An 11,539-nucleotide genomic window follows, 5' to 3' on the forward strand; every position below is an offset into this window, starting at 1 on the left:
CTCTCTCCCTGTCAGCCGCTGAAACCCCTGTGCCTGGCTCTTTAAAAAGGAGGACACTTCCCTCGATGCCCTGCAAACTGTCACCATGACGATAGCTATTGGCAGCGGCCAATCTCAGAAATGCATCGATTTCTGTCAAAATGCATTCGATTTCTATTTGTAGTGGGCACTTGCTAACGGAGCGATCGGGGGAGGGGCATCCGGATCATCCCAGTTCCCTCCATGTCTTTTAGGCCAGTATGAATGGGGCCTTGGAAAAGTTATTTCTTGAGTTTTTGTTGCTACGGCCCCGGGTCAGCCCGACTCATGGCGATCCGTGGACGAAATATCTCCATGATCTTGTATCCTCTACTGCTCTGCTTAGATCTTGTAGTCCAGGCTTAGGGCCCCCTAACTGAATCTAGTCACTGGCTTGTGATCTTCCTTTCTTTCTGGTACCTTCAACCTTTCCTAGCATTGTCTTTTCTATACTCACAGGGATGTTGTGAGAATAGAACAACTGGAAAACTAAATTAAAAGCTAACCTTAGGCCTGATCCCACTACTTTTAAACGGGATCGCAAATCGGTTTGAACTGGTTCAAACACCCTCCGGTTCCCACTTGAATTGATTTACTGAAGTGATTCAAAGGGAGGGGGCACGCACTAGACCCATTTAACCCACGTCTTTTACACTGATTTTTTTCTGCATCTTTTGACCAAATCGATCCAACGCAAGTGTGAACCAGATGCGGATCAGATTCGATTCCACAAATCGATCTTAAAACAATTGATTCCAGCAAATGTGAACTGGATGTGTGATCGGAATTGATTTATCATGATATTTTAGGGAACATAAATGCAATTACTGTGATGGACATAAAAAACCTGAAGGAAACGATTCTATTTAAACCAATTCATTACTCAGAGTGAAACCACAAGGGTTATCTATACAGGAACGGGTTTAAAAACGATTCATACGTTGTTGTGACCAAAAGTGGGTTATTTTGATGCCAGAAAATGCAACGGGCCATGTGTAGTGTAAAGCAGGGTCCAATGTTGATTCGATCCATCGATTCGGATCACACACCAATTTATTTGTAAGTAGGAATGAGGCCTTAGAAGTTAGCCTTCCTTTCTTCTTTGCAGATCTGTCAAGTAGGTGCTTTCTGCTGCGGGCTGAGTTTGTGCAACCAGCACACCATTGTGATCTATGTGCTTTGCATTGTGCGGTGGGTCTCCTTTCGCTTGTTCCGGGAGAGGGTGAGTATACATGTGTGAGATGACACTTTGGGTTCAGAGCATCATTACCCAGCCCTGGTTCCTTACAGTTGGTTTTGGCCTTCAACTCTCTCCATCTAGACAGCTTTATGCCAAATTACCTTGAGGGCTAATGTGGCCCCCAACCTCCCACAACATGTCCAACTTGATACATCCAAGGGCTGGTCCAGATTTACATGAATAGCTCGAATAGTGTGTGGAAGGCAGGGGACATATTACACCCAAGGACCTTCATGGCTCCCCACAGCCCTGGCACAAATCATATTTTTTCACCCAGATAAATTAATAATTTTTTCTATACATAACTCAAAATTGTATCACCGGGTTGACGTGCATCAAAACTGATTTGCGTCTTGCGAATATGGCTTGGAGGTAGTGGTGAGGCAGTTTTATTGACGAAGTTGGCGGCGTGCTCGGTTTAATTGTTATTTTCTCGATCTCGCGGGTTCTAGCTCTTGGGAAGGGATGATCGCGCTATAGTCCATTTCAGCCCCCCCAGTCAGGATAGGCAGTGTTTTAGCACTCTGATTTGTGTTGGGGTGAGTCACACACACATAAACTGGCAGAAAACAGACCCCTCACTAACCCTAAAAGGCATTTGGGGGGAGAAATATTTTGGACCAAATAATCATTGAAGTTGATCGTTATTGATTTTTATAATTTCATTTCATTTTATTTTTAAACAGGATGATGTTAGCTGCCTTGAGCACTACTTTGCTTTTTTGTTCTACTCCACTAAAGGAGATGCAATCTGGATATTTTTTTCTGGTTGTGGACAAACTATACCAGAATGGAGGTGGGGTTCAAAGAGTTGCTGGGTAATGCACTGTGGCAGTCTCCAGTCAATGACCCTGGACATCACTTCTGACTTTTTTTTTTTAATTATAGTTTTAGGATTTTTTTTTTGGCCAAAGCATGTCTTGTACAGTATGTTGGTGAAGGGTCATACACCCAGCAGTATCACTGAAGTTGGCATCACCCAGTGTAGAGGGGAGGAACTGCCTTGTCCTCCCTACCACCTGGCTGCCCAGAGTGCTCCTGAAGATGGTGGTGCTGCAGCTTCTGGAGAACCCATTCAGGGTCTCTGAGCAGCTGCTATGGATCCTGAAAGAATCGCCTCCCAGGAAAGGCCTTCAGAGTCGCACCGTGCCATACCTTGTAGGCACTGTATCCCCACAACATCTGTTACTGCTGAGGGAAGCAGCACTGTGGCCTCCGGAAGGCCCATTTGGCGTATAGTTTGGCTGGTGAACAAGTGAGAAAGGGAGGCGTTGCCCTTTCTCACTCACACAGTAGCTGCTCTAGTCCCACCGGGTGTTGAACCTCACTGGATGAAACCCCTCTCTGGGGTGTCACCTGGTGTGGTCCACACACTCTTCACCCTCCTAGTAGCATCTCTGCATACACCTTGTTTTATAGGGGAATCACAGAATTATCGAGTTGGAAGAGACCACAAGGGCCATCTAGTCCAGTCCCTTGCAATTTAGCAGCACACAATCAAGCACCCCTGACAGATAGAATAATAGAATCACAGAGTTGGAAGAGACCATAAGGGCCATCCAGTCTAACCCCCTGCCATGCAGGAATGGCCATCCAGCCTCTGTTTAAAGACCTCTAAGGAAGGAGATTCCATTACACTCCAAGGGAGTTTGTCCCACTGTCGAACAGCCCTTACTGTCAGGAAGTTCCTCTGAATGTTGAGGTGGAATCTCTTTTCCTGCAGTTTGCATCCATTGTTCTGCGTTCTAGTCTCTGGAGCAGCAAAAAATAAGCTTGCTCCCTCCTCAATATGACATCCCTTCAAATATTTAAATAGGGCTATCATATCTCCTCATAACCTTCTATTCTCCACGCTAAACATTCCCAGCTCTCTAAGTCTTTCCTCATAGGGCATGTTTTCCAGACCCTTCAGAGTTACACTTCCTAGAGCATGTCTTAGTCTGGGGAAAAGTAGTGGGAAAAACCTTCAGGATCTCATAATGGATTAGGGTCACATGTTGGCCACCCCTGTTGTATGAGGACTACAGTAGCTCTTCTCTTTTGTTTATGTTTCATCACAGGGATCAATCACCTGGGGTCCATGTTTCTCCCCTCAGGGGATCTATAAATAGGCTTTGTGAGGAGATATGGGATCTACAGACTGAACTAATCCCCCCTTTATTTTATATCCTGTTACATAGAACTTTTCCTGCCACTGGGAATGTTAAGGGGGGGAATTAGTTCAGTCATTATGATGTTTTTGTTCCAAGCTAATCCACATGAAGGATATGAATTTCCAATGTAATAAAATAATTGTATGCAACATTATATACAGTCTGTCTGCCCCAACTGTAGGCATTCTGTCCATGGATTTGAGCATTTGTGGATGGCCCTGCCCATTCACCCAACTGACGGTTCGTGCATGCAGCCGTGTGAATGGCGCACTGCCATTAAACCTAGTGGGACTTGAGGTCCCATGATTTTTTGGTATCCGCAGGGGTGTGTGTGTCCAGAATGGAACCCCCACAGATATGAAGGGCCATCGCTTGCATTTTACTGGGGGTGGTATCCATCATTTTCATCTTATTCTCTGGAAGACTCATGATTCAAAAAAAGGTTAAGAACTACTGCTGATCTTCAAAAGTGTACTGGCTCTGAACATGGAAGTTCCAGTTTCTTACAGCTTTTTTTTTAAAAAAACAAACTATTTAAAAATCATTTATTACATATTAACACTCTCATCCACTATTATTCTTCCCCCAGCATAGAAGAGTAAAAGAAAAACAGTATAAAATTGGTTCTTGTTCAGACCTCCCAATAACCTATAAATTGTTGCTGTGTCCTCAGTTTTTTCTGATTTACGGTGATCCAAAGGTCTGTCATAGGATTTTCTTGGCAAGATGTGTTCGGGGGGTGGGGGATGGGTTGCCATTGAGGCTCAGAGAGTGTGACTGGGTTTCCATGGCTGAGCAGGGTTTGAAGCCTGGTCTTCAGAGTCATAGTTAAGTGCTCAAACCACTACACCATGCTGGCAATATCATATAAATATCATTCTAATAACCATGTCCATAGTAAGATCATTGTTTGTTGTTGTGCCTTCAATTAATTTTTGACATTGCCACTGTAAGGCAAACCTATCTTGGGGTTTTCTTGGCAAGATTTCTTGGGGGGGGGTGCCATTGCTATCCTCTGAGCCTGGGAGAGTGTGATTTGCCCAAGGTCACCCAGTAGGGTTCCATGGCCGAGCGGGGATTCGAACCCTGGTCCCCAGAGTCATAGTCCAACATTCAAAACCACTACACCACGCTGGCTCACTATACTAACATAGAACCATGGTATGGTATACTCTCCCTTCGGACTGCACTTGTCTATGCCATTCTACTGTATGTATTTTCATCACTTTCATTCAATACATTAATGATTAAAAACACAATTATTTACAGCTTCTGATAGGTCTGTCCTCTTCCATTAATTTGTCCAATTTTTGTTTTTAAATGACAATCCTTCTAATCTTGTCCTGCTGTTGTCTTTGTGACTGTTGTAGACAACAAGAGGTGGGCAGAGAGACCAGCCCAGTGAAAGCCTTTTTTGATAGTGTATTGTTGTGTTTTATGGTCAGAGATAACACCCCATTGCTTTCAAATCCCCCGTGTCAATGGGTACTGTTGCTCTCCAAAGCTATCAAGATAAATACAGATGACAAGATTGACTATTGATAGAGCATGTTGAAAACAAGCCTTTCAAAAAGAGACAGAGAGAAAGAGAGATTTTAATTTAATTACTGGGAGGTGAGGAGGGGGCCCAGTGTTGATGGAAAACCGCGCGACTTCTTAATCATTGCAAAGTGGTTTATCTCCGCCTTGCAGCGTTTCCACCATCCGGGCCTGTCATGGCACAATTTCAAGGTTGGGGGTGGGTAGGAGGAGGGGGGGGGGAAGATGCCACAAATGTGATCTTCGGGAACCTTTAATATTATTTGCTTCACTTTTAAGATTTCACCCTGCCATGCAAAAGAGATCAGAGCGATCAGAGCCCAAGTAATCCATGGAAATAGTGCTGTTTTTGAAAACATCGCATTTTGCGAGGACTTGAAAGTGCAAATTGAGAGATCAGTCCTGTGTGTCAGTGTTGGGGTGTTTTCCTCTTCTCTTTCTCTACCCACCCTGCTAGTCCCTCCGTTGACGTCCAGTCTTGAAGTTCCAGCAAGAGTCAATGGAAATAATGGTTCTTGTGTCATGTGATGCATTCTTGGTGTAGGAATTGACCCTGGGCTACATCCTGAAATTGGGGCTGTGCTTCTTGGCTGGTTGCCTGCCTTATCTCCATTTGCCTGCCTCTTCTTCTCTCAACAAAGCTCGATGGACCTGGGGGGACCAGACACACCTGAAAGGATTTATGACCCATCTTCTCAGGGAAGAGTACGGGACATTCAATCTGGTAAATAGAAGCTCTCCCCTTAAAAACAACACTCCTCGTATTTATAGGTCTGTCGTATGTGCGTGGTAGGGTATCTTCAAAGTACAAAGGAGAGGTTTCAAGTTAGTACCAGGTTATATTATTCATATTAATATTTATTTACATCCAGCATCTTTCCCCATCTGGGACTCAAAGTGGTTTATGGTACAGTTTGAATGTCCCTTATCCAAAATGCTTGGAAACAGAAGTGTTTGGGATTTTGGATTTTTTTCCAGATTTCTGAATACCTGTATTTTCATATACATACATAATGAAACATCTTGGAGATGCGACTCAAGTCTAAACGTAACCTTCATTTATGTTTTATATACACCTTATATGCATAGGTTGAAGGTAATTTTATACAGTATTTTGGGCATGAAATAAAGTTTGTGTACATTGAACTACCAGAAAGCGAAGGTATCACTATTTCAGCCACCCATGACAAAAGTTTTGGGTTTTGGAGTACAGTGTGTCCATGCCATGCGTGGATGCATTTTACGTGGCTTCCACCACACAAGAAGAACAATGGCACACGCCCCATTATCTCCTATGAGGCTCGAGCATAGGCGGATTTTCCCTTATGCGGGTGATCCGGAAAGGATCCCGCGCATAAGGAGAGAGCCCATTGTATTTTAGAATTCCGAATAAAGGAGATTTAATGTGTAGTTAAAAGAAACACAGCAAAAATGTATACTGAATACAAAAGTTAAAAATATGAAATGTGCATAAAATTAAAAACATTAAAAAATAGCTTTTGAACCTGCATTTGCTCATTCATGTAGACCCTGGTGGAAATCCCAGTGTCAAAATCCATAAATAACCTCTGCAACAGGAGGGCAGGAGCCAAACATGGTAACCAAATATTGTTGTGTGGCTTCAAGTTGTTTCCAACTTCTGGTGACTCTAAAGCAAACCTATCACAGGGTTTTCCTGGCAAGTTTTGTTCAAAGGAAGTTTGCCTTTGCCTTTGCAAATGATAATGGACTTTCTCCTCTACTATGCAGGCAAAATTGGAAAACGGATCCAGTATGGCAGACATATTGCGGTAAGTGTTTATATGTGTGTGTGTGTGGGGGGGGGGGACTGTGAGAGATGGAACCAATTTTCTCCTCTGTGGGCTGCACTGGAATATCATCAGAAGTTAATGTGATTCCATTTTTGGTTCCCATCTCTGGCTGGGTTTTGTATGAAAAGGGGCATTGGGTGTAGAAGAGCAAGCTTTCTTCCGTCTTAGGCCATTTTCAGGTGAAAAATGACAACAACAACAACCCCAGAGAAAAATATAGGGAGGTGCTTAGTGCTTGGATGGAATTGGGAGGAAGCTTTGCAAATTGCAAAAATGGGATTTGAGGGCTACTTGTGGCTTCTGAACTGTACTGTCCTCATTCCTGTTTCAAGTACGTGCAAATTGTATGGTTTGCATAGATGCAATTGGTGTTCTGTGTCTTACTCAGAGGCAAATCCCTTAGGACTTCATTGGAGTTTATTCCCAGGTAAAAAGATTAAAGATTTCACTTTCTCCATTGATCAGGTTTTGTCCTCTGGTAGGGATAATATTTGGCTTTCTAATCCTTGAGGAATTCAAACTCTGTGGATTCCAGCACAATTGATTTGATATATACCTCCTGGACCAATATGCAGATCAGAATCAGAGCTTGGGAAAGTTCCTTTTTTGGCTACCACTTTTCCCCCATGCTCTGACTGCAGCTTGGTTGTCCACTGGTTTTTGTACTACAGAAATGTTTTAACACTTTGATTGACTCAAAGGGGATACATAAAACAGGTTCAGAAATGCAGGCTTTGGGAGGAAAATGCATGTCTGAACATACCTGTTTAAATGTGAATTTTGTATAGATTCCAAAAAATATTCACAATTCATGCTGAAACAGAATGAAATGGACTTAGAAGTGAACATATTTGAAATAATGGAATTAGGCGTATTTGCCCACCCCCTTCCAAGGCATTATGGGGAATTAAAATCCCATTTTGGGAGAAAGGCAGGATGCAAATAAATAAATAAATAAAATGGATACCAAGGCATGCCTATGTGAAACGTGTTGGCATTTCAGATTTTAAAACAATGTTTTAAAGGGAACTCAAACAGATGTCAGCGACAAAGACATAGCAATTGCTGTAGGACAACTACTATTATTTCTTATCCACCTCTCCTCATGGATCAAGACAGGGAACAACAGTTCAACAAATGCATAAAATTAGGTCCAAAACACACTGCAGAAATAATCCAGTTTGAGACCGCTTTAACTACCCTGGCTCAGTGCTAGGGAATCCTGGGAATTGTAGTTTATTCTGGCACCAGAGCTCTCTGACAGAGAAAGGTAAATATCTCACAAAACTGCAGTTCCCAGAATTCCCTAGCACTGAGCCAGGGCAGTTAAAGCACTCTCAAACTGGATTATTTCTGCAGTGTGTTTTGGACCATCAGTTAAAAACACAACATCAGATAAAATACATATCAGTAAAAAATTTACAATATAAAATTATTTGGATAAGCCTGCTGGAAGAGACTGGTCTTTAATGCTGTCTTAAATTTGGAAAGCATATTCTTCTGTCTAATCTCTTCCGGCAGGTCATTCCTCAGTCTAGGGGCGGCTGAAGAAAAGGTTTTCCAGATAACTATTGCCAGCCTAGTCCTGGGTAACTGGAGTAAATATCCTACAAAGGACCTGAATGTATGGGGCAGATTGGATAGATTGTAATATTGATTCATTTGTTCAGTAGTCTTTTCCTTTAACATTGATACTTTCCCAGTTTTCAGGTGACCCACATGAAGATGGAACTCTCCCTCATAACCCCAGTCCTTGCAGTTGCAGCGTGTTTGCATTCCTCAGTGAGGTGGGGCCTTTATTTTTGTGTTACCATTTGAAGTTTTGGACTGTGAGCTGTATATTCCTAAAAGCAAGACTTTTACAACTTAATAGCCAATTGCTGTTGTTGTGTGCCTTGAAATTGGATCTGATATATGGCAACCCAGTCATGGGGTTTTTATAGCAAGACTTACTAGAGAAGATTCGCCATTGCCTGCTTCTAAGTTTCAGAGAGTGTGATTTGCAAGGATTTGAACCCTGGTCTCTCAGCATCCTAGTCCAACACTTAGACCACTGTACCACACTGGCTCTTCATTTTTAATTGTTATGTGCCTTGAAGTCAACGCCAGCTCATAGTAACTTTATCATAGGGTTTTCTTGATTTGCTATTCCCTTCCTCTAAGGCTACCAGCACAGTAGGTTTCTGTGGCTGAACCACAATTTGAACTCTGCTGTCCCAGAGTCCTAGTCCAACACTCAAAAGACTACATCATGCTAAAAATACATAATAACAATCTCTTAATAACTGTGGTTTGTTTTTGTTTATCATTCAAGTCATTTCAAGTTATTATGGCGACCCAAGGTGAAACCTATCATGGGATTTCTTGGCAGAATTTGTTTAGAGTGGGTTTGGCATTGTCTTCCTCTGTGGCTGAGAGAGTGTGACATGGCAAAGATCACCCAGTGGGTTTCTGTGGCCAATGGGGAATTTGAACGCTAGTCTCCCAGTGTGGTAGTCCAACACTGAAACCGCTACAGCACACTGACTGCTTAATAACCATGCTTTGATATGTTTCAAAACATGTCACATAGCATTATTGTTATGGTATCTTGTGGTTGGGAACAGTCTGGCCACATGGCACTACCTTTAAGCCTAATGGACTGTGAGCCAGAAGACCTCTTGGCTGAAGCCAAAGATTGTGAGAGAGGAATGCAAAAAGACACTATTTGCAGCCAAAAAGAAAGACTGAATGGATGACAGCTGAAACTTTTCAAGCAGTTAAGGATAGACAAAAAACAAAAATAAAAGATGACAGAAATAGGGTCATAACCCTGCATGCAACTGTTCAATGACTTGTCTGCAGGAGCAAGGAGAACTACTATAAAAATCAATGCAGAGAAATAGAAGATGACAACAAAAAAGGAAGAACAAGAGACTCTTTCCCAAAGATCTAAGAAATCAAAGGAAATTTTAAACCACGAGTGGGGATGCTCTATGACCAGCAGGGGCACACATTACATGACCAAGTAGAAATAAAAAGCTGATAGAAACAATGCACTAAAAAACTATATAAAAGAGATGAATGGCTAAGAAATCCATTCAAGGAAGAGCCATTTGAAGATGAAGCTTCTCTCATTTATAGGATTGCCATAAGTTAAGGTCATCTCCATGGCAATTAACAACAAAAGCATCTTCTTGTAGACCAGTATTTGTGCTATATGCCATAGACACAACTAGTGTGGTGCAGTGGTTAGAGTGCTGGAGACACAGGTCTAGATCTCTACTTAACCACCAAACTTGACTGCAGAATCTTACACTAGTTGCTTTTTCTCAGCATAGCCTACCCTGCAAGGTTATTGTGAGGTCAACATGGATGGTAAGAGGAAAGCATCTAGCTCAGGCATTTCCAAACTTGGTTCCTGAAATGTTTTTGACTACAAATCCTGTCATCCCCATTTAACCTGGAGGTTGTAAACAATGGAGGTTGTAAACAAAAACACATAGGGGCGAGCAATTTGGAGAAATCTAGCTAGACCTCAGATGCAGAACAGCTTATTGGTCTTGACTAGGGCTGGACAGAGTATGGTTTTCAGCTCCCTCCCAGGTTCAAAGATTTTTGGATTTTGTTTTGTTCTCCAATGGCCTCTGGGGGCATGGAGGACATTTTGCCATTTCCCCCAGGACATGTCAGGCATAGGAGAACTCTTATTAAGGCTTACAGTTTTGTTGTAGAAGGACTTCTCATAAAATGGCATGATGAAAATGTTCCATTGACCCTGAAAGACATTGGGGGCCTATTTTGGTGAAAACAAATTTGATATTTTTAGGGAGGATGTGCAGCCTCCAAGTTCTCCTGTGGAGCTAATGCAACCCCCCCTACCCTCCTATAGTTGCCCACATCTGGTCTAGATCAAGAATCAGGACGCTGTTTCCCTCCAGCTGACGATAAACTATTATTCCATCATTTGTCATAAGTTGGTTATAGCTAATGGGAGCTGAGTCCCACAGTGCATGGAAAGCTGCAGGTTTCTCCGGCCCTGGATCAAGCTCTGAGGCATGAATGTAACACATTAATTAAACTTCTGGTCCTGCAGCCTCTGTGCCTTTTCCACTCCAGAGTGTGGAGGAGTTGTTGCAAAATTGGTTAGTTCTGCTTTGTGCATACTCTCTCTCTCTTTCACTCTCTGCCCATATGATGACCCTAAGCAGAACTACTTACTTGAAGAGTACATGCCCAGAACTTTCCAGAAGTAGTTCTTAAGCACAACTGAGTTTCTCTGTGACGTAGAAATTAAAAATCCATGGCTGAGATCCTACTGGAGGGTTTTGTATGTCAACCTCTGCATGCCGAGTTCTGTTTGGATTCTGCTACACAAGCCATGTGTTGAATTACAGCATTATACAACTTAATACACAACCAAGTGTGCATGTGGAGTAGCCATGTGTGCAATCCAGTTCCACTGAACTTAGTGCAGATGTTCTACATCAGACAAAAATGCCCAGCTCCTTCCATAACATGTACACTTGTACAAGACACCAACATGATTGCAGCTCATTGCTTTGGTTGATTGATCATTTGCATAGTAATAAGTGAAGTATATGAACATTGTAATATTTATAATGCTTCCATTGAAAGGCCCATATTTTCATTCTTGGATCATTATATTTCTGAAGATAGATATTAATACAGTGTATTTGCATGTCATTTTTTATCTAGTAATGGTGCTTTGATGTGATATCTTTTTACATTTTACAGTATTTTAAGTCACATTGGCCTGTTACAGACAGCCAAAATAA

At 42.2% G+C, this 11,539-nt stretch overlaps 1 protein-coding gene across 1 annotated transcript in view; it reads left to right on the top strand.

Moving 5' to 3' along the window:
* TMEM260 (transmembrane protein 260) overlaps positions 1 to 11,539 on the top strand; it is an 85,248-nt gene that overhangs the window by 56,345 nt on the left and 17,364 nt on the right. The window contains 4 exon segments of the mRNA XM_042460885.1: positions 1,127 to 1,240; positions 5,495 to 5,674; positions 6,700 to 6,740; positions 8,465 to 8,548. Of these exon segments, the coding sequence (XP_042316819.1) occupies positions 1,127 to 1,240; positions 5,495 to 5,674; positions 6,700 to 6,740; positions 8,465 to 8,548 (419 nt within the window).

This window comes from Sceloporus undulatus, chromosome 1 (assembly GCF_019175285.1).
Source record: "Sceloporus undulatus isolate JIND9_A2432 ecotype Alabama chromosome 1, SceUnd_v1.1, whole genome shotgun sequence".
NCBI lineage: Eukaryota > Metazoa > Chordata > Lepidosauria > Squamata > Phrynosomatidae > Sceloporus > Sceloporus undulatus.